General features: G+C 47.6%; 1 protein-coding gene across 1 annotated transcript in view; it reads right to left on the minus strand.

The window, feature by feature from the left end:
* SORCS3 (sortilin related VPS10 domain containing receptor 3) overlaps positions 1-7,066 on the minus strand; it is a 579,951-nt gene extending 572,885 nt beyond the window's left edge. The window contains exon 1 of the mRNA XM_072805399.1: positions 6,398-7,066. Within this exon, the coding sequence (XP_072661500.1) occupies positions 6,398-7,051 (654 nt within the window). The 5' untranslated portion in view covers positions 7,052-7,066. The remainder of the gene's footprint in view (positions 1-6,397) is intronic.
* Positions 7,067-23,654: the final 16,588 nt, after the last annotated feature.

A 23,654-nucleotide genomic window follows, 5' to 3' on the forward strand; every position in this document is an offset into this window, starting at 1 on the left:
CTCAGTGGGTGGGCATGTGGATATAGAACACAGCCAGGGGACCCGAGGGAGGAACCCAATCCTAAGCCTCTCTGGTTAGCTTTGTGTGTATAGTCAACTTCGGACTCAGTCTATCCTACCTATAAAATAGGCAGCATCCTACTTCCTCCCCCCAAGGGAAAACACATAAATCCTCTTGGAAGAAAACTGGTCTGTCAACCCCAGGGGAAAGGAGACACTCGGAAGTGAGTAAGGGATGGCTATACAGAGAAAAGGAAGAGCCGAGTCTGGAGCATAGGATGCCATGATTCTGTCTGAGTCCCACACCCCTCATCTCTATGCTGAGTGATTTGCTGAAGACAATTAATCACGTGCACTTCCAACCTTGACATTCTGAGTCTCAATGCCACAGTGTCTTCCCCAGTGGGCCTCTCTCCTCTGAACTCATGGCCAGAAATGACTGCTTGACAATTAACCACATATCACCCCATGGCTTCTATCTTGGTATCATGTGTTATTTACCTTTACTGTTAGCAGTCTCACATCCGAAACATACTGGAAGGCCCTTGAGGCAAATGCTGTCTTATCCTTGTTTCTCTCTCCCTCCATCACACCCCGACTGACCCCGCAGTGCCCAGAACATGGCCAAACACATAAGAAACACTCAGCAAATGGTTGAATACCTTCTGTAAATCTATATGATCTCTGAAGTCTGAGAGGAAGAAGCCAGGATTATTGCCAAGTCCCTATTTCTCTTTTCTTACTAAGTGGCATAGGGATGCCTCCAAATCTTGAACTAAAATTCATATATGAAATAATCAACCAAGTATATAAATGCAATGCTACTAAGACACAGTGTTAGCCTGTCCTCCCCACACAGCTAAGGCACTGTCTAGTTCCCCAGAGTCAGTTCAGTGAGGGAATACTGACCTATGTGACAAGCGCTGTGCCATGTGCCCCTAGGAGAAGGGCCAATCTCACATTGAGGGGTGGGGGAGGTGCCGTGGTAATTATTTCATACCTCATCCCTCACCTTGAAAACACAATATGATATAAGATTAAAATAAACAGGTACTGAACTAAATCATGATCAAATGTGTGGTACAGTCTTTAAATTCTACAGGCAATTAGGAAAAAGGGAAATAAATGCTTTTAAGGAAAGCTCTATAGAGAAATGCATTTGGATCTTGAGCAGAGCTATGAATAACAGGTGCATCTCAGTAGAGGAAGAAGTATATTCTAAGCAGAGAAGACCTCAAGGGCAAAGGCTCAGAGTCGAGAAGGGACTTGGGACAATGAGGGGGCTCCCTTGGCTAGAGGGAAGGAATGTACCAGGGAATAGTTGAACAGAGAGGTGGAGAAGACCCAGGACACATAAAGTGAAGGGGCCTGAATGCCAAGCTAAATGACTCTGGATTTGAATCCAAGGTGAAGGCACTCGAGCTAGAAGATAGACATACTCACTGAAATATGCCTGATTATGATAACTCTCAAGTTAGGAAGAACCCAAGAAATAAATCACTGACACCTCAAGGGACAAGGACTTCTAATTCTTTTGAAGCTTCTGCTCTAGAAGACTTGAGACTCACTCTTCACCTACTTGGTGGAACGTGGCTGAGTCCCTCCTGCTTGTGAGGCAGAGCTCTCTCATCTTCACTCACTGCCAGCAAAACCAGAGCACCATCCAGACTCTTCTCTCAGTCACCCCCCTGACACAAGGGGGTGAGTATGGCCAGCCAGCTTCCATCTACCCCCTCCCCACCATGACGGTTCCGCTGAAGCCCACTGATGCTCACATTCCCTATTTTCCACCTTCAACTCCATTAAGACCTCTTTTCTCCCAAACTTGAAAAATTATCCTTGGACATTTTCCCTCCCTCTGTAAGGAAAAGTATCTCAAGCCTGTCAAGAGGCCAAAGCAAGCAGAAAATGAACAAATGAGCCAAACCACCAGGCCTCAGGTGTATCCAGCCTTGGATGAACCCCTGGTGCACCTTCCTATCTTAGCAGGTCTGGCTTTCTCACACCTCTCTGCTCCTTACAGGATGATCCAGGGCCAATCTACCATCCAGTTCCAAAGTTCCCCAGTGACAATAACAGATTTACATAGCCCAAGGGAAAAGCAGTGCTCCCCTCAGCCCCCTGAGCCTTCTTGGCTCTGGAGCCACAAACTCTCCTCTCTTTAAATCCAAGACAACTGGGGAAGCCACTCCCCAGTACTCCTTTGCCAACTATGAAGCAAGTTCCAACCACTGCATTTCTGCAATCATTAAATCAGGCCTCCCAATTAAGGAGTTTGCAAATTCTGCTCACCTTGGAAATCACTGCAGGGTCTGAGAAGCAAATCACACCCTGTAACCCAGCCATCAGAGGAAACGCAGAGCAGACAAATAGAGACAAATAGCCTTATGTCCAGCCCCCTCCTCTCCCCAGCCCACCCCCAACCCCAGATGACAGTGACCAGGAGCAATTAGTGCTGTTATGTCCCGCTGCATTTCCCAGCTCCATCTCAAAGGATAGGCTCCCCTTGTAATATTAATTAAAAAACAGATTCTTTTTGGCAAACCCCTGAAGAACGGCTTATGTGGCAGGCTTCTTTATTAAGCTTCTGAGAAGGCAAAACGCATTAAGATATTGTGACACGAGGATTGTGAGCAGGGACGATGAAGGCAAGACAATCCAGCCAAAAGCTATTTGAAAAATCTGTCTGAGAGCTACAATTAGCTGCTCCAGTGAGTGAAATACAATTAATCTGATCAAAGCTGTCACTATTTTGCACATTAGGAGTAAATATTTTAGAACACAGTCCAGCTGAATTAGTTAAAGGTATGAAATTCCTCCTGGGAGCTTCTGTGTGTTCCACCTCCTAGCATGCTAGGGAAGGGTGATCTGGAGGGGACCTGGAATTATCAGCATTCCCTGCTTCTCTTCACCAAGGTGCATTGTTGGGCACATTAATTGAAAACTATCTGGCAAGTCATTCCAACCAGACACACACTGCAGGGGTAGCAGCCTGCAAATCGCTCTCCACTGCCAGTGAGCTGCTGGAAAGGGACGGGGGTCATCCAAGGGAGAATGCAGCATTCTCAAATCAGCACCAGGAAGGGGGATCCCCCCCCCCCACAAGGGTTACTCCAAGGAGGAGGGGGCATGGAGAAGTAGACCATAGCCTTCAAAACTTTTCAGTCTCCAGAGCCATCTGCCAATTCACTGAGCAAGCAGAAGGCATCTTCCTTCATTTAAAGAGGAAGGGCAGAATGATGTGTTTTTCTGTCCCCCCTCCCCTCCCGCAAGCCCTGGGAATGGAGCTCCCACCGGGTGTTTGTGAAACAGTCTCTTGCCCATTAATCACCAGGAATCCAGCTAGAGATTGCCAGAGAGAGGGTGGCAAGTGCCCTTCCAGCATAGAGGCTCCAAGCCCAAGTCCACTCACCCCTCACCCAGAACACCTGGCAGGATAGTAAAGGCCAGAGAGAGACCCTGGGCACACCTGGACAAATGGAGCGGGGCATGCCCAGCTCTGCATGCCTGGCTGCAAACTGTAGGAGTGGAGTTTGATTTCAGTTATACGGGGTGACTGAAAACCTCCCCAAGGGGAATTCATGTCAAGTAATGAGGTCCACCAAAGGCACTTGGAAAGAGACCAGGCAACCCCAATGTGTTCACAATTAAAGTGGTGGCCTTCCCAGAAAAGGACACGTTTGGAAGTCAGAAGGTGGAACTCTCTTTTCATGCTGGAAGAGCCTGGTGCTAGGACATCCCCCTTCATTTTGAAACCAATGATGAGGGAAGCTTCCGGAAAGTTTGCATCCCCTGGCTTTTATTTACAGCATCTTCTTTTGCTATCTTTAGGAGAGGGGGAGGGGAGAACAAAGCTAACCTGGAAATGTTGCAGGACCTGGTTTCCCCTGTTTCGCTCATGGGGGGTTCCTTAAAGTCTCTCAGACACAGAGCCACATGACCATGTATCCCCCTCATCTCTTAGAGCAGCACAGACCTGATCCTCAATGAAACCTTTCCTGCTGATACTGCCTACACAGTAGGGTGGGAAGAGGCAGGTCCAGCCCAGGTGCTGAACAGGCAGTCCCTCTCCACCAGAAAGGACAGGATGGGGTCCCTGCACCCACCTGTGTTGCCTTGTCCTCTGCTTGGACAATTAAGACTGGCCAAGAACACAATCAATAAGCATCCTGACGGCTGTTCGTGGATTGTCCAGATCTCACTGCTGTCACTAAGGGCTTCAAGACCCACTGGTCCACTCCCCCAGGCACTTCTCCCCCTCTTTCAACTTCCAGCCATTTCCCCAGGGGACCTAGGGCTAGATTTGCCCCCTCACTTCCTCTACTGCACATCCACATTGAAGATGGGCAGAGAAGGCCATGCACCTAGAACTATTATTTGCAAAAAGCATTCTCTCCAAGTCCCATCCGTAAGTCAACAACAACAACAACAAAAAATGATCCTTAAAATAAAGGCACAGACATAAGAAAACTCTTTAGGCAGAGTGAATTTATATTGTCCAAATGTGACCGTAATAAAGTCCTACATATGTGAGGACAGCACCTCCTCCCCCTAGGGACACATTTACTTCCACATATCCTCTTCATCCTCCTCGCCCAGTATGAACATGAACAAACACATACATGCGCACACACAACTCCTCATTATCAAACTAAAATGAAGTTGAGAGTCACACCAGCTGCTGTCAGAGAATTGCCTCTCCCCCTCTCCCTCTCTCCTCCGGGGACTTTAGAGTCTTCGGACACCCACCCCTACTAAGGCACGCGATGCCCACCCTCCACATCCCCCATTGCCCAGGAGTTGTTCCCTCCGAAGCGTTGGAGGTCTTCACTGGAGGCAGATGAAGCCAGCCACCGCGCCGCTGGGGAGCCAGACCGCACAAATCCTCCCAGCTCCGCATCTGCACCCATCTGTGCCGGGGCTGGGCTGCGTGCTCTGTGCTGGGGGACGTGGAGAACCAGGAAATCTGTACTCGGCAGCGCCAGGTGCTGCACTCTACGGACTCCTGGCTTTCCTGTCATTCACTCCTCGCCCCTGTGACACCCCCGGGGGGCACCCTTATTTTAAAATAAGGCCAGAATTTCCCAGGGAAATCTCTACTGCCAGTCATAAAGAGAGACACAGGGGGAGGGGCAGTGCTTTCCCATCAAATGAGTTCCCCAAAGCTGCGCACACAGACACCCATCATCCCGCAGACTCTGCCCCAGCGCCGGGCTCTGATGTGATCCGGAGAGCCAGAGAAGCGGAGAGGATTTCTGCACGCCTGGCTGAAAGTGGGGGCCGCGGACGCGAGGGGAGTGGGTAGCCCGCGGGAGGCCGCGCCCCCACCACCTCCGCGGGTGACCGCCTTCCCGCGGTTTCTCGGCGTGGCCGCGCCGCGCTGGGCCCCCGAGGGCGGCGGGGGTGGGGGCGCCTGTCGGAGCGAGCTCCCCGGGCCGCAGCAGCCGCCCCGGCCGCCCTCCGCTGCTGCTGCGAGCCCGACGCCCGACGCCCGACGCCCGGCAGCCAGCGCCGGGGCCGCGGGAGGGGACTCGGGGCGCCACCTGTCGGCACAGCGGCTCTCGGGGGAACCCGGCAGCGGAGAGAAAGGGCTGGAGAGGAGCGCGGGGAGCGCAGGGACCCAAGTCCGCTCCGCCGGCCGTGTGTGAGGCGGGACGCAGCGGCCGAGGCGAGTTTTTCTGCTCCGAGACTTAGGTGTGCTCGTGCATGCGCAAGGGTGAGCGGTGCGGAATGGGTGCGGAGTCTCGTTTCACGCTTTAAACTTTTGTTTCTGCTGCCCCTCCTGTAGCTTTCCAGGCAGCTGCCGGGGCTTGGAGAGGGGGCTCGGTCACGCGCCGGCCGGGGCTTGGGCACACTAGGCGCAGCCACCCCCGGGGCCGGGAGACAGCGCGCCTGGGCAGAGAACAGCGGCCCTCAGGCCGGCAGGGCTCTGGGAGCCCGAGTGGCCTCCAGCTGCCGGGGCCCCTTTAGTGTGGCTGGAGCGGAGACGAGGTGGGGGCTCGGCGGTCGGAGCGTCCGTCCGTCTGCCCAGCAGGTCCTTCGCCGATTCAGGCCGCGCGTCCTCGCCCACGGGTTCAAGGGCCCGACGGGAGAACGGGCTCTCCGGGCCGAGGACCGGGCGAGGGACCACAGATCCCTCTCCCGCGCGTCTCTGAGACTCTTCCCCGCCCCCCACGCCCGCCCCTCCGAGTGGCCCCAAACCTAGGGTCTCCAGCAAACACACGTACGCACCATCTTCCAACAAACTCCGCTAACCTGTTGGGGGCGTGGGGAAAGCCCGAGAAACCTGTTCTCTCTACAAGTCGGGGCGCCCCCGCCTCTGCCCCGACCCTCGAGCAACTGTGCGTCCCCGGTTCCCGCCCTCCGTCCGAGGACAGATCCGCCGGGCGGTACTCACGCTGCTGTTGTGTCCCGACCAGTGCACCATGGCCTGATTGTGGGCCGAGTCCCCGGTCAGCGCGAACGAGGTGCTGGGCAGCCGGAGCTCTTCGGCCGCCGCCCCCCCGGCCCGCGGCGCCTTCGCCTCCTCCCGGAGACCCCTGGCCAGAGGGCGGCTTCCTTGGGCACCACCGGCTAGGGCGGGGGCCCGGGCGTCCCCGCGTTCCAGGGCGCTGGGGGGCTGCGCCCGGCGACTCCTCCTCGCGCCGCCAGCCTTGCCCGGAGCCGGGATGCCGGGTCCCCACGGCGCGCCTGCGGGCGACGGCGCCCCGGCTCCTCCCTGCCTCCTTCCAACGCTGCCGCCGCCGCCGCCGCCGCCGCCGCCGCCGCCGCCCGGCTGGGGCAGCAGCTCTGGCCCGGGCCGGCGCCCCAGCGCGGAGCCTCCGCGCGCGGTCGCCAGCTCCTCCGGCCACTGGCTTACCGCCGCCCGCGGGAGGAGAGGAAGCGGTGCCGGCGGCCGCGAAGCCGGGGCTGCCGGGCGCCCAGGACCGCCCGTCGCTCCCCAAGTGATCTCGGCGCCGGCCAGGACCCACGTCGACAGGAGCAGGAGCCCCGTCCGGGCGAGGGGCGCCCCGGGCCAGCCTGCGGGGCGCTCGGTGCGCGCTGCCTCCATCCCGCTGCGGCTGCCGCGGCTCGGGCTGCCGGGAGTGTGGCGCCCGCCGAGGTGCGGGTCCGGCGCGGGGGGTGTGCGCGCGCCGGCGAGCCAGCGAGCGAGTCCGTGTCGGGGGGAGTGGGGAGGGGGCGGCCGGGAAGGAGGGGGCCCGGGCTGGCGCGCTCGCGGGTCCTCTCCCTCTTCCCTCCTCGCTCTCGGTCGCCCGCTCTCTCGTCCAAAGGGGGATTCCAAAACCCAAGGAAAATTAACAAATGCCCCCTCGATGCTTTTCCCCCCGTAAGACAAGATTCCCCCCAAAATCTTCCTCACGGAGCTCCTCCAGAAATTTTGTTAAAAGGAGCGTTCAAAGGTAATGAGAAGAAAAAAAAAATCCTCTTTTAAAAGATGGAAATCAAGCCGGATCCAGGAGGAGGGGCTGGCGACGGACCCGAATCCAGAGTCTCTGCGAAATCCAGCCTCCAACCTGCTCCCGCCGAAGAGTTGGGAGCCGCTTCTGGCCGCGTTTCGGGGGGTGGGGGGGGCGGGGGGTTACTCTTCGGGGCTGTTGTGGGGAACGGGAGGTGGCGAGCGGAAGGGTGGGGGGTTCTCGAGGGAGGAGGAGGAGGAGTAAAGTGTTTTCAGCGCCAACTGTTCGGGTTCGGAAGCCGAGGGGGAGACCAGAGCCTCCGCGCGGGGAGGCAGCGCGCGGAAGCCCAGCGCGGGATGGACCCGGGACTCCGCTCGCGGCTCCGGGGCCCGCCCCTCCCGGCCCGCCCCTCCCCTCCCGGCCTGCGCCCCCGCCCGCTGCGGGGGCGCGGGGACTGCGTGCGTGCGCGTGCGTGCGCGCAGGCGGGAGAGGGGGAAGCCAGGGGTGCGCCGGGGGCTGGCGGGCGCCGCGGGGCGGGGGCACCTGGCGGAGCCCCGGGCCGCTGGGGTGTGCGGGGGCGCGCGGCTCCGTGCGTGCGCGCTTGCACGCGTCTGTGTGCGTGTTAGTGTGAGCCACGGGCTGGGGGGCCGGGGAGGGGTCCGCTCGGCCGTGGGCGCGCGCCGATCACGCACGGGCTGTGTTTGCATTCCCGGAGCCTGCGAGTCCTCGGAAAGGCAATACTGAGAGCAAGGCAGGCCGCCCCGGGTAGCCCCCTCCTCCTGGCGCCCTGCGCACCCCCTTGGCCCCCACCGCCCGTGGATGGACCGTGGTCATTCCTTAAGCCTCCTGGAGGGCGAGGGGAGAGAACAGGGAGGCGCCCCCGGCAGGGGCGGGGGTTTCTCACCGCTCCCCGGAACCGCGGCTCTCCTTCCCGGGACCCGGGTCGGAGCTTAGGAAAGACAGTGGAGAGCGTTCGCTCCCACGGGGGGCATCCAGCCCCCACCTTCCAGCCTTCCTCACTCTTCCTAGATTGGCTTCTGAGCGGGCTCCGTTGTTCCTTCGGAGCGCCGGCCGCCAGCGAGAGGGCCCCCGGCGCGGCGCGGGCTCACCAGGCCCCCCGGACCCCGCTGCAGAAGCGCAGCCTGGGCGCCTGGGACGCAGTCTGGGCCGGGCCCCCGGAGCCCTGTAGGAAAAGGGCGACTTCGGAGAGAAGGAATCTAAACTCGAGGAGGAGATGTGGCTTACAGGCCCCAGCACGAAGGGCCGCCCGCCGCCTCCGAGAAGCTCCCGTGATTTCTAGGGGATGGAAAGGCCAGAAGCGCTGAGCTGGAGGAGGGGTTGTTTAGGAAAGGAGTAGGATGGAGAGAGGGGCTCGGAGAGCGTGACCGCCTGGAGGCTCTTCCCCTCCGCCTCGGGATGAGACGGAGAGTTCCTTTGTGGGCGATGGTTACAGCCTAGCCAGAGGGGGGGAAACGCGGGACACGGGGCGAAGGTAAGAGAAGGGAAAGGGAGAAGGGAGGAGAAACGGGGCGGGGCGGGGGGAGGCGAAATAATGGTGCGGAAGGAAAAGCGGGAGAAGAGAGGAGGCGAAAGAGCGCCAGGGGAGGACCAAGAGGGATGGAGGAGGCTCAGGCGGCCTGGGGACCGGAGCTGGCCACGCAGGGCGGCAACCAGTGGTTCCCGGGAGCCCCACCCTCGCGCACGTGCCTTTCCAACCCGAGCTGACGTCGGGAATTGGGAACCCAGGAGGCTGGGCGGGAGAACCAAGCCCGAACCAGCCCAGAATGAGGCGGGCCTCGGGGTCGGGGATGCCAAAGCCCGAGGGCAGCAGAACGCCCCAAGAAAAGTTGCGGCGCGGAGGGCTGAGGTGGGCGCTGGACCCGAGCCGGCCATCCGCGGGTTCCCAGCGCCCCTGCCGGGGAAGGCCCGGCGCTGCAGCCGAGCCCGGCTGGGGCCTGGGGAGGGACGCGAGGCCTCTCTCCCGCGTGGGCTGTGCGCGGAGGGGCTAGCTGCCAGGGTAGAAGTGGACTGGCCTCCGGGAGGCAGGCCGCCCGGAGTGGGCGCTCCCAGAGCCCGGGAGCGGGACCCCCCCCCCCGCCCCGAGCCGCAGGCCCACAGGGGAGGGGAGCGGCAGCCCACGGAGACAGTCCTCTGCAAGAGCAGTGCTGCCAACTCCCTGCTCTCTCTCCCATCTGACCTGGACCGCGCCTGCGGAAAGGTCCCATCCTCGAGGTGGACTTGAGATGTGACTATTAAGAATTTGTTTGGAAAAAGTGGATGAAAGATTCCAACGTGTCATATTTTCACGCATCTCCCGCCCCACTTCAGCCTCTTGGCCTTGCTCTATGGATTATCGCCCCTCCTTCTACCTACAGGCGCTCCCTCCTAAACCCTTTGCCTAATAGTCCTTGTGCCCTGTGCTGCCTCCCCCTCCTCAGGCAGGCTCCCAGTCCCCACCAACCTTCTCTAGTGGCCAAACATCTTCAGAAGAGTTCTCCCCTCTACCTGTAGTCTCCCCCTTCCGTGCCTGCCACTCTCTGCTGGACTTTCTGCAAGCTGACATTTGCCTTCAGGTGACTCATCAAAGCCTTACTCCCAACAAATACCACCTAGTGGCTTCCCTGAGACAGCCTGGCCAACAGCCTCCACTTCCTGCATTTGTAAATGTGTTCCATCTGGAAAGATCTCCCTTGGTCTATGTGGTACCAGGGTCTCTGGGGTCCTCCCTGACCAGCCTCAATCAAGCTCAGCTCACCTCTCCACCATCATGACCCCAGTTCTCTGTGCTTCCTTCTCACTCCACCTCTCCCTCTGTGGACGGAGCTCATCTACTCACCCATCTCCCTGCTTCAGCTGTCACCTCCTGCTTGTTGACTCCTGAATCTACTCTATTCCCTCTCTGGAGCTTCTCATCTGGATTCCCCATTGCTTCCTATACATGCAAGTCCACACAGAAATCCACATGCATCAAGTTCTTTTTTTTATTATTAAATTAAATTAGCCAACATCATTAGTTTCAGATGTTGTTTTCAATAAGTAATCAATTGTGTGTAGCACCCAGTGCCCATCACATCACGTGACCTCCTTAATGCCCATCACCCAGTTACCCCATCCCCCCACCTACCTCCCCTTCAGCACCCCTCAGTTTATTTCCCAGAGATAGGAGCCATTCATGGTTTGTCTCCCTCTCCAATCTTTTCCCATTCAGGTTTTCCCTCGCTCTGCACTATTTCTTATATTCTGCATGAGTGAAACCATATGATAATTGTCTTTCTCTGATTGACTTATTTCACTTAGCATAATGCCCTCCAGTTCTATCCACATTGATTTAAATGGTAGGTATTCATCCTTTCTGATGGCTGAGTAATATTCCATTGTGTGTGTGTATATCTCACACATCTTCTTTATCCATTCATCTGTCAAAGCATCAAGTTCTAAAAATGATTTTTCACCTTCTCAGTCACCACGACTAGAAATTTAACATGCAACTTTGTCTCCTCTCTCTTTCTAATCCCCATATCCAGAAAAATTATTAAGTCCTATTTTAAAAGCCTTTTTACCTTTTGTCTGCTGTTTATTCCCAAAGTCACTGCCTTAGATCTGACTCTCATGCTCTCTTGTCTTCAGGTTTTACTGTAACTTTCTGTCTTCTCCTACTTTTCAATTCTTTCTTTCTCCAAGCCAGCCTCCACACCAGCGCTGTCCAATAAAGTATAAAGTGAGCCACATGGATCATTTTTAATTTTCTAGTAGCTTCATTAAAAATTAAAAACAAACTAATGAAATTAATTTTAATAATATACTTTCTTGAGTTGATTACATCCAAAATATTTTCATTTCAACTGATAATCAACATAAAAATTACCAAAGTATTTCTACATCTTTTTTGTACTGGGTCTTCAAAATCTGGTGTATATTTTATAGGTACTTATATTTTCAACTACTAGCTACATTTCAAGAGCTCAATAACCACACATGACTAGTTGCCAGCTACTGTTTTAGACAGAATAGTTCCATAGATACCTTCTAAAACTTAAGGAAGATAATGCCATGGATTGCCTTCCTCAAAAATCTTCATGACCAACCACTGTCCATAAAGTCCAAGCTTCTCAGAATGGCATGAAGGCTCCATGCACGGCCTTACTTCTATGAACTTTCTTACCATATTCCTTGTGTCTATAATCTGCCCTCTGCCACAATTTCCATCATGGTCTGCTCTAAATGTCACCTCTTCCATGATGTCTGCACTGACTATCCCATGGGACCCAAAGCTGAATCCATTATTGTCACCACCACCATCTTCATCATCATCACCAAATTTTACTGCTGTAAGATGGAAGCTGTTCAATATCCATCTAGAATTTAAAAGAGAGGCTAGGGTTAGAATGGACTCTCATTTCCCTTGCTGGCATAATGCCTATTTCAGCTGAGAAAGGCAGGTGGGAGCCAGGATTAGCCCTCAACCAGGTCCAATGGGGAGAGCAAAAGCAGCCCTACTGAGAATGCATTTTCCCTCCAGGCTCCTGTCCCTGTTATAAACAACTGGAGAAAGCAAAACCTATGCTCCAAGTTACCCTTGAGATTACACTACTGCCACCCTAAAATGACTTCTTTCAGGTGTTTGGGGGATGGGGCTGGCCATCACAATGAAATAACACTCTGGGGAACTATTTTTCCTCCCTGACATTACAAATACATTCTTATTCATATTCATGCACTCTCTCTCTCTCTCTCTTTCTCTTTTTCTTTTTCTCCCCCACCACAACTCTTTAATATTTTAATAGATCTTGCCATCAGCACCCAGGACCAGCACATATAGAGAAGTATTCTGATTATACCTGTTTCTCATATTTTATAACATGTTCAGCACTCCTATGAGGATCTAAAGACAAATTCCTCATAAAACCTAAAGCCAAGAAAAAAGTGGATTTCTCCTGTGAAAACTGACATCCTTTTTTAAAGGCTTTCTGCAAGTGGCTTTGTCTTCTCACTTTGTCATCCTCCTGTCTCAACAGTCAAGCTGAGTACCAGGTTCATTTGCTCTAACTGTCTTTAGAACAAGATCTTTATCCTCTGTTCCCCTTTTACTAAATACCATTTGTTTTTATTGTTTGATACTCTTCAGTCTTACCATATCTGTGCAGTGTTGATAAGCCACTTCACATCCATTTTGGAACTAAATAGGAAATTAATTAATTGATTAACATCAAAACAGTAGTTCACATTGTAACTTTGTGAATTTCTACAGAGGTAAATGATTATAAAACAAACCCTAAAATGCAGATGACAGTAGTCAGAAGACCACTGGAATCGAGATTTCTTACCAGTGTGTGTCCATGAAGGCGGCAAGTATCTGTTTTGCTCCATACTACAACTTACACCCCTCCCAATCCAGGCATAGCACTGACCCTCCATAAATGTGCAATCACAGGTGAAACAGATGGTGTAAATAATAACACTTCTGCTTGCAGCTTCTAATCATCTGTTCTTTTTAACACGTGTACACTTTCTTAAGAAGCAAAGCTCTATGATCTGATTGATGCTCTTTTCTACCACAGGTGACCATATGCCCAGCAGTCATAGGTATAGGTAGTAACATTTTTTTAAAGATTTTATTTATGTATTTGTTTAAGAGAGAGCACATAAGCAGGGAGAGGGAGAAGCAGACTCCCTGCTGAGTGTGAAGCTCAACAAGGGGCTTGGCAAGGGGCTGGATCCCAGGACCCTGAGATAATGACCTGAGCCAAAGTCCTACACTTAGCCAACCGAGCCACCCAGGCACCTCAGTGTAAGTAGTAACATTAAGAAGCTTGGCTGCTTGGGCACCTGGGTGGCTCAGTGGTTGAGCGTCTGCCTTTGGCTCAGGGCATGATCCCAAGGTCCTAGAATTGAGTTCCACATTGGGCTCCCCAGGGGGAGCCTGTTTTTCCCTCTGCCTGTGTCTGTTTCTCTCGTGAATAAATAAATAAAATCTTAGAAAGAAGAAGAAGAAGAATGGCCATTGTCAAAAAAAAATTTTTTTAAGATTTTATTTATTTATTCATGAGAGACACAGAGAGAGAGAGCAAGGCAGAGACAAAGGCAGAGGGAGGAGCAGGCTCCATGCAGGGAGCCCAATGTAGGACTCCATCCCAGGTCTCCAGGATCACGCCCTGGGCTGAAGGCAGGCATTAAATCTCCAAGCCATCCAGGAATCCCCCCAAAATTTTTCCCCAAAAATTTTTAATTAAAGCTCTTTAAAAAGAAGCTTGACCTTAAAAGCATCAAAGACTTTCTGATGAGGAAAAGCAGAAGAGAAAGAGGAAAGAGGGAGGAGCAGGAAAGAACAGAGTCAACCCTGACATTTAATAAGGACTTTAAGTCCTACTCTGTGGCTTCTATGTGACTGCTTTACTTAATTCTGCCGAAGGATGTCTGCTTGGTTCCAGTCCGTAAACTGAGAAACAGAATTGTGTGCAGGTGAAGCTATGATGTTAAAGATCATCACGCTGATGTTAATGATGAGTATGACCATACCCCGAGCACTAACTCTACACCAGATGTGTAGTAACGACCTATTAGGATTCTAGCAGAGTGATTAAGAGTCCAAACTTTGGAGCTAAATTACCTGTGTTCAAATGCCAACCATTCCAACCCTAGCTCTGTGACCTTGGACAAATTACTAAACCTCTCTGTACTTCCATTCCTCATCTGTAAATGGGACTGGTGAAATACATACCATACAGAGTCATCATAAAGATTAAACAAATTAATGCACATAAAAGAGTCAAACAACATGTGGCACAGATAAAGTGCCAGGTAAGTTTGGCTATAACTGTTCTTACCCTTCTTGACAGTCCTGTGGAGGTCAGCACTTTGGCCCCATTCTACAGATGAGTAAACCTTGATGCAGAGAGGCTGGGTCGCACTGCTTATGAGTGATAGAACTAGGGGTTTGAATCCAGATCTGTCTGATGTGAGAGCTAAGTTCTTACACAGTGGTTTACACTATCTCCCCGCTCTAGATCATACAGCCTAACCTAAGGCAATATTTACATTCAGGTCTCTTTGGTTCTAAAGCCAGTGTTCTTTCTGCTATGCCACCTGTCTCCCTGCACAAGGACACACCATGAGGACTAATGCTGGCAGCTGGTACTGATGGCACACATGGTTCCCTCCACATGCCTAGCAATTGAGAAGAGGGTGGTGATTTAGTTGGTGACATCCTTATCTTTGAATGATACCCCTAGTAAGGAAGAGAAAGTTGTGGTAGGTGAATTCCAGGCCTGTGTTCAAGTAGCAAGTTCAGGCGGAAGAAGGGAAGTCAACAACGGCAACATAATAACCTCAAGGAAAGAAGACAGCATTAAGCTGCTGAAAGTCATTAACAACTCTGTCAACCCTTGCCTCCTACTCATGTCTCCAAAACAAAAGAAGGGCATCAATCTAATGAGGTGTGTGCAATGAGAAAAAAGGTTGGAGGAAATAGGTTCTTGTTTTACTCTTCTCCTTGATGACTTTAAAAGTAATGCTGCCTTTCTAGAAAATGGTGGTCTCTTCAAGACAGCATGGGAAATGAAAGCATCCAACTGAGACCTTTGATGTTGGTAAAAGGGTGAGCCAGGAGGACATACAGATGGGCCTGGGAAGGGACAGCTTGAGCAGTAGGAGGGGAGCCCATAGATAGTGGTACCTCCTGAGTGCAAGTTTGGATATAAGAGAAGCAAGAATGAGGAGCCTGGGTGGACAAAGAGGGGGCAGGGATTAGCTTCCAGGGAAACAAGAACAGCCAAGTGAAGACTGTGCTGAAGCTCAGAAGCAGCATCCCACTGGGGAGGAGGATGGATACCCTCAAGAATGGCCTAAGGCCATTTAGCAGCAGCCAGAGGAGATGTATCATGGATGCCCTGTGGCCATCCCACCGCCCACCCCCACCCCCACACTTGGGCCATCACTCTTTCACCCATCCACACTCAGAATCAGGAGCATCACAGGGGCTGTAAGAGAGCTGGCAGTTCTTGGAAAATTGTTCAAGCGCAGCAGAGAGAGCAAAGCAGAGAACTAAATATAGCCTGAAAACAAACATGTGATTTACACCCAAGTTCAGCATCAGGAAGGCAGAAGGAAGGGAGAGTGCTGCTCAGGTCATAGAACCAGAGCCCAGATGAGGCTTCTCTGGAAACTATGCAGGGATTTGCCAGTGCTCCTTGGGAGGTGCAGGCTCCATGCTGCTATGGGGTCATTGCCTACATTGCCTTTCCCCCTCCATACCTGCCTAATTGATTCTCAGTGATTCCTTCAAATCTTAGGTCCAGCTTCACCTCCCACAGGGAGCCGCCCCTGACCTCAGGACACCCCCTCATTATTAGGGTGACCATGAGCGCCAATCTAGGTCTATTCCCCCAGCCTAATTAATAATATACCTCCTTGCGCTATCAAAAGTGTCCCAGTCTGAATAATAAATTCACCCGTCCTACCTATTACATGTTCTCCTGGGACTAAACATCTCTACTTTAAAGCATTACTACAGTTGAATTGTTATGTGTTTACATAGAGATTTAATTAATGACTCTCTCTTCCAGAATACTACAAGACCCATCAGCAAAGGGGTCACACCTATTTTTTAATGAAACTTTTCATTTCGAGGTAATTGTAGATTCGCATGGAGTTATGACATAACACAAAGACACCCGATGTACCCTCTACCCAGTTCCCTCCAATGGTAAGATATAACAAAAATTACAATACAATATCAATAGTATATTGTCCCTGAAACAGTCAAGCTACAGGACATGTCCATCACTCAGGGTTGTGAGATCGAGCCCCATCTTGGGCTCCATGCTGGACATGAAGCCTGCTTAAGATTCTCTCTCTTCCTCTCCCTCTGCCCACCCCTCCCCCCTCATTCTCTCTCTAAAAAAAAAAAATTGTGCTGGGATTTTAATAGAAATTATATTAACCCGCACATTAATTTAGGGAGAACTAACTTTTTTAAAACGTTGAGTCTTCCAACCCATGAACACAGTATGTCTCTTTGATTATTTATATCTTCTTTGATTTCCTTTATCAGTTTTTTATAGTTTTTAGCACATAATTCCCACACATTTTGTTAGATTCCCACATACGTATTTCATTTTTTTGAGTTATTATAAATGGTATTATATTTTAAATTTTGGTACCATGAATTAATTACTAGGACATAGAAATGCAACTGATGTTTGTATGTTTATCTTGTATTCTGTGATCTTGGTGAACTCACTTATTCTAGAATGATTTTTGTAAATTTCTTGGTATTTTCTATGTAAACAATTATGTCGTATTTGACATATAAACATATAAACAACTATGTCATGCAAACTGGCAGTTTTATTTCTTCTTTTTTAGTACATATATATGCCTTTTGTTTCCTTTTCTTGTCTTACTGCATTAGCTTGAACTTCCAGTTGAATTCAACTACGTTGAATAAAAATGATAAGCCTTACCTTGTTACTTATCTTGGGGAAAGAGCATTCATTATTTTGCCATTAAGTACAATGTTCCCTCCTGGTATTTTGTAGCACATTTTATCCAGAAAGTTTCCCCCATTCCTATTATTGTTTTTATCATAAATAGGTGTCAAATTTCAAATGCTTTTTCTGCATCAGTTTGTATGATCAGTTGATTTTTCGTCTTTAGCTTATTAAAATGGATTGATGTTCTTACATTAAACCAATCTTGCATCCCTGCAATAAACCCCATTTGGTCATGGTATAAAATTCATTTTATGTGTTGCTGGATTTTATTTGCTAATATTTTGTTACTGATTTTCGTGTCTATATTTATGAATAATATTGAGCTGTGGCTTTTTTTGTACTGTCTGTCTGGTTTTGGTATCAGGGTAATATTAACTTCATAAAATGAATTAGAAAGTGTTCCTCCTTCTTCTATTATTTGGAAAAGAGTATGTAAAATTGCTTTTAATTCTTCTTTAAACTTGATGGAATTCTCCAGTGAAAATATCTGAGCTTAGAAATTTATTTGGTGGAGTTTTAAAAACTATGAATTCAATTTCCTTAATAGTTAAAGAGCTATTCAAATGATCCATTTCATACTGAATAAGTTGTGATAGTTGGTGTTTCTCAAAAATTTGCTCTATTTTGTTAATGTTGTCAAATGTGGGTGTAGTATTCCTTTAGTAGTATTATTAGTAGTATTCCTTTATTATCTTTTGATATCTGCCGAATAGGTGGTGATATTCTCCACTCCTGATTACTAACTTCTTCCTTTTTCCTTTGTCAATCCTCTCCAAGATTCTTGAAGTGGGAGGTTATTGACTTGAGACTTTTCCACTTCTCTAATATATGCATTTAGTGCTATTAATTGCCCTCCCAGCATTATTTCAGCTGTATCCTACAAATCTTGATGTGTTGTGTTTTTATTTTCATTAAATTCATTATTTTTTTTTTAATTTCTCTTGAGACTTCTTTGATCCATGGATTATTTAGGAGGATGTTCTTTTATTTTCATGGTTTTTGGAGATTTTCCTATTATCTTTCTATTATCAATTCCAATGTGATTACATTGTGGTAGGAGAACACATTCTATATTATTTCAATGTTTTAATATTAAAATATTAAATAATTTTATTAAAATTTTAAGATGTGAAAACATTTAGATTTGTTTTATACTCCAGGATATGGTCTATCTTGTCTACGTTGAGTATGTACTTGAAAACAAAGTATATTCTACTGTGGAGCGTTTTATAAATGTTGGCTAGATCCTGCTGGTTGACAGTGTTGTTGAATTTTTCTACATCCTTGCAGATTTTCTATCTAGTTTTATCAATTGGACAATTGAAAGGGGTGCTATATTCTCTAGTTACAATTGCGCATTAGTCTAATTCTCCCTTCAATTCTGTCAGTTTGTGCTTCACACATTTTGCAGCTTTATTGTTTGATACTTACACATTTAAGATCACTATATCTTCTTGTTAGACTGATCCTTTTGTCATTATAGAATGTCTCTTTCTCTGGTAATTTTCTTTGTCCTGAGATCTACTTTATCTGTCATTAATATAGCTAGTCTTGCTTTCTTTTAATGTCTTTATGATATATCTTTTCCATCCTTTCATAGTTATATTTGAAGTATGCTTCTTTTTTTTTTTTTAAGTATGCTTCTTGTAAACAGCATATATGTAGGTCACATTTGCTAGTCCACTCTGCCTGTCTTTCATTTTGTATATTTAGACCATTTACAGTTAATGTGATTAGTGATACATTAGTGCATAACTCTGCCTTTTTTTTGTTGTTGTTTGTTTTCCGTTTCATTCTGTTTTTTAATTTATCTTGTTTGATTTACCCTGCCTTCCTGTGAGTTACTTGAACATTGTTTAAATTCTAGTTTGAGTTCATCTCTAACATTTTTGCATATATCTCTGTAGAACTTTTTTAGTGCTCACTCTAGGTATTGCATTAAACATACACAATTTATCATAGCCTGCTGGTTTTTCTTTTTACCAGTTTGAGTGAAGTATAAATATCTTATTTTTCTTATAGTTTTTTACTTATAATTGCCTTAAATTTCCTATACATACATTTAGAACCATGTGAGACAGTGTTCTAGTTTTTGCTTCAACAATCAAAAAATTTTAGAAAACTCAAGAGGAAAAGGAAAGCCTATTTTATTTTACCAGTATTTTGGCTTACCACATTCTTTCTTCCTTCCCGAAGTTTTAAAGTTCATTCTTTTATCATTTCCTTCCTTTCTTTTTTAGGATACTTCCTATAGTCATTCATTTAGACTAGGTCTGCTGGTGACAGATCCTGCTAGTTTTTCTTCACCTGAGACTGTCTTCATTTCCCCTTCATTCTGGAAGGATATTTTCATAAGCTATGGGATTCTGTGTTGGTATTTCTTTATTTTCAGCACTTGAAAAATGTTGTGTCACTTCTTTCCGACCTCTATGGTTTCTGATGAGAAATACATTGTCATTTGAATTATTTTCCCCTATAGGTAATGTGTCATTTCTCTCTTGGCTGCTTTCAAGATTTTTGGCTCTAGTTTTCAGAAGTTTGATTGTAATATGTCTTGCTGCAGATTTCTTTGTAGTTTTTTTTCATTTGTTTGAGGGTCACTCAGCTTCTTGAATATTTAGGTATGTCTTTTGACAAATTTGAGAAGTTTTCAGCCATTATCTCTTTTAGCACTTTTCTTCCCCTGTCTTTTTTCTCCTCTCCTGTGAGTCCCAAGACACAAATGTTAGGTCTTTTGTTACAGTCACACAAACCCTGGAGACTGTTCTTTTTTATTTTTTCAATCTATTTTCTGTTGTTCAGATTAGATCATTTCTACTTTTCTATCTTCAAGTTAATTTTTTTTTTGCTTCCTCTATTCTGCTGTTGAATCAGTCCTTTGAAATTTTTATTTTTACTTACTATGTTTTTCAGTCCTAAAATTTCCATTCGGTTCTTCTTTATATCTTTTATTTCCTTGCTGAAATTTTCTATATTTCCATCTGTTTCCAGCTTGTTTTAATTGGTTATTGAAGTATTTTTCAATAGCTGCTTTAAAATTTTTATCCAGGGATGAGCACTGGGTGTTATTCTGTATGTTGGTAAATTGAACACCAATGAAAAATTAATTTATTTTAAAAAAATAAAATAAAAAATAAATAAAAAATTTAAAAATAAATAAATAAAAATAAAATCTTTATCAAATAATTCTAATTTATCTATCATTTCTATGCTGGCATCTATTGTCTTCTTACATTCAGTATGAGATTTCCTGGTTCTTGGTATAACAAGTGGTTTTTTACTGAAACGTGGATATTGTGAGTATTATGTTTTGCGACTCTGGGTCTTATCTGAACCTCCATTTTAGGTGGCTTCTGATAGATCCCTGCTCAGGGAAGAGGGTGAGATGGTACCTTGGTGCTGTCAAGTGAAGATATAAGTTCAAATTCCCTACTAGGCCTCTGTGGGTACCTGGGGGTGGTGGGGCTAGGCAAAGTTGGGAGCTTCCTGCTTCCCCCAAATTTCTACTAATACTGGAAGGGTTAGGAGTTTGTCTCATTACTGCTTCCCATGTGGCCTCCACTGATACAAAAGCATGGGGGAGGAGGTTGGCTTCATTACCATAGGGCAGAGGTAAAAATCCTGACTCTCCAGTAGGCCTCTTCTGATACCACTCCAGTGGGGAGCAGGGAGCAAGCAGCAGGAATGCCTCATAACTGCTATGTGGGGGTGGAAGAGCTTCTGCTGACATCACAGATAGGGAGGTGGAGAGCCTCCTTACCCTAGAGCAGAGGAAAGTCTTGATTTCTTCCATGGCCTTTTCTGATACTACTCCTGCAAGGGTTGGAGCACCTTGTTACAGCCTCAAGAGAGTAGGAGCCTAGGGTTCCCATTCAGCCTTTGCAGATATGGGTGGAAATAAGGCCACAGTTTTTTTCTGTGGTTATTAGGTTGGTAAACTTTTATTGTCTGAAAGTTCTCAGCCTTGCCATGCTGCCCCTTTTCTACTCCTTTGACTAGGAAGATCAGGATTTGCCTTGTTTGTGTGCATGGGCATTTCCATTTCAATGGCTTCTTCATCTTCAAGTTTGGGATACTTGAGGCAAAACAAACAAAAAACAAAACAAAAAAGTAAACAAAACAAAACCAAGAACCAGAAGCAAAAACAGAGAACTCACATGTCATTCCATGGGTCTCAAGGACTCTAACTGATCTGCCATCTTCTTCCCACCTTTCAGAGTCTTCTTATGTTTGCTTTACATATGCTTAGGGATTTTTTGTACACAGCAGGAGGACATATAAGGAAAAGTACATCTTCTTCATTTTCTCCAAAACTGATCACACCCACTTTTTGTTCATTATTGTATCTTCAACACCAAACTCAGTTCCTAGCACCTTCTAGTAGAGCCCATATAAATAGTTGTTTGATGATTGTATGAATACAACTAAATCCACATTCTACAGAGTTTAAGGAACCTCCTCCTATATGTAAAGTTCTGGTGGGTCTACACTCTCCTAAGCTGTGAAAGAACCTCTTTAAGAAGTAAGTGACCTTTCATTTTCTGTACCAAGTGCGTCTCTGAAGGGTTATGTGTCTGTAAAACTGAGATAATCATAGAACCAAACTTATAGGTTATGGTAAGAGTTAAATAAGGAATCCACATAAATGCCTCTGTCAAATTGCAAGGTCTCAATAAATACTATTATTGTGTGAAAAACTGAATTTTTGTCAGTTAGATTGCATTTTTTTTTACTGATTTGCCTTACCGTTTTAGAGGTGATGTCATTTCATTTCTGATTCATTTTCAACTGACAATGGTCCCCAATGCTTAGTTTCTCAGCTTCCCTCCAAATCTTTGTGACATGCCATCAGTGATCTACAAATGGACTGTCTCTATAGCCAAGGGTCTTTAGAATTTATTGAATTCTGCTGTTCCTTCTTTTGTCCAGCCTTTACATCACCCCCTAATTGTTCCATTTTATAACCTCATATATTGGTGTCTCTAAATTCTGCATGTTTGGAGTTGAGCATAATTAGCTCTTCCCCAGCCTTTATAAAGATTTTCCACTGGGTCATCTTAGGTGGCCCAGTTATAATAATACCCAGTTTTTCTCTTGATAATAGTAATAACAACAGTTGCTGCTTATGGAGCATTGATCATATTCCAGGACCTTTTTTCAGAGCTTTACCATCATTTTCTCAATTCATTCTCATGAGAGAATGGGGCTATCAGCTATCTTCCCATTCCCACTTCTAAAATGAGAAAACTGAGGTTTAGAGAGTTAAGTAACTTGCCTAAGTTCAGGGGCTGCTAAGGGCTGGAGCCAGAACTCCAGCCCAGGCCTGCCTGAAGTCCAGCCCAAGTTCTCTTGACTGGGAAGCAGGGCCATCTTCTCTAGCAACCACCACCACAACACAAATCAATGATGTTTCCCTAGAGGCTCCCTTTCCCAGAGGTAAAGCAGTTTAAATCCTGAGCAAACCTGACTCATGGAAATAAAAAAATCAAATAGGCTAACAGGAGGAGGTCTGAGTTCTGCTTAATTGACCCAGTTTAATTATTTCCATTGAATTGCTCTACATCTGGGGATGGGTATTTACTAAGCAGCTTGGCCCAGTGGTTCCCTTCAGCACCTGCTTTAGGATGGAAGAAGTTAATCGCATGGAAAGTTCTCATCTAAATCACTGAGCTCCTTATTCCCATCATTGCCAGAAATACATGTGGGTGCATGCATGTGCGCGCGCACACACACACACACAGAGTGCCTTGTGCCAAAAGGACTTTGCTAGAATATGGACTTGCCCATTAGCTCAGATGCTGTTTCTAAATGACAAAGTTCAGCTCATTTTGAGGCTCTCACTAGCATAGTTATTCCAAGTAGTTGTAACAGGGCCCTCTGCATCAGAGAGAGAAGAGATCAGTGAACAGTATGGTTTCTGGACCCCCCTCTCCAAACAAAGACATCCTCCCTTCCCACCACCAAACCAGCAATAGAATGCAGGGAAAATGTGCTTGGCCAAAGTTGCCTTTTTTCTTCTTTGTAAACACAGGGAGAAGATAAATTACAGCTTCTGTTAGTAACATAATTACTTTAATTAAAATTTAGGGGGTTGGAAAAGCCAATTCTGAATGTCAGATTTCCAGTGATGTGTGTTAAGCCAGGGAGAATAGAAATACAGCCCTGTAAATAACTAGCATATTATAACTGGAGTAGTGTGTGTGTTCTATTCACTTAGAGCTGGAACAGCAATTAGATGATAACCAGGATTCCACTCCCTTGCCTCTCCCTCATTGCACACACAGGCAATAAGACTGTGGTGGCTTTTCCCTTCCTTCATCCAAGCAATAGTCAACCTCCAAGGCCCCTCTCAAACTCTTTCTTGAACCATTTCCTGAAGACTGTCCCACAGAGATCCACTCATCCTAATCAGCCCTGTGACTTGTTTTCTGTACCATGCCTTTTTCCTCCTAATTGGACTGATTTCAACTTTGTACTATAGTCTGTCATATATAGTCCTCTAATTGTGTCATGTTTCCCTAACAAGATTATAAGCTCTCAGGAGGCTCTGAACATGTCATATGAAAGTACAGACATTGGGCAGCCCGGGTGGCTCAGTGATTTAGTGCCGCCTTCAGCCCAGGGGTGACCTGGAGACCTGGGATTGAATCCCATGTCAGGCTCCCTGCATGGAGCCTGCTTCTCCCTCTGCCTGTGTCTCTGCCTCTCTCTCTCTCTCTCTTTCTCCCTGTCTCTCATGAATAAATAAATAAAATCTTAAAAAAAA

Source organism: Canis lupus, chromosome 29 (assembly GCF_048164855.1).
Source record: "Canis lupus baileyi chromosome 29, mCanLup2.hap1, whole genome shotgun sequence".
Classification (NCBI taxonomy): Eukaryota; Metazoa; Chordata; class Mammalia; order Carnivora; family Canidae; genus Canis; species Canis lupus.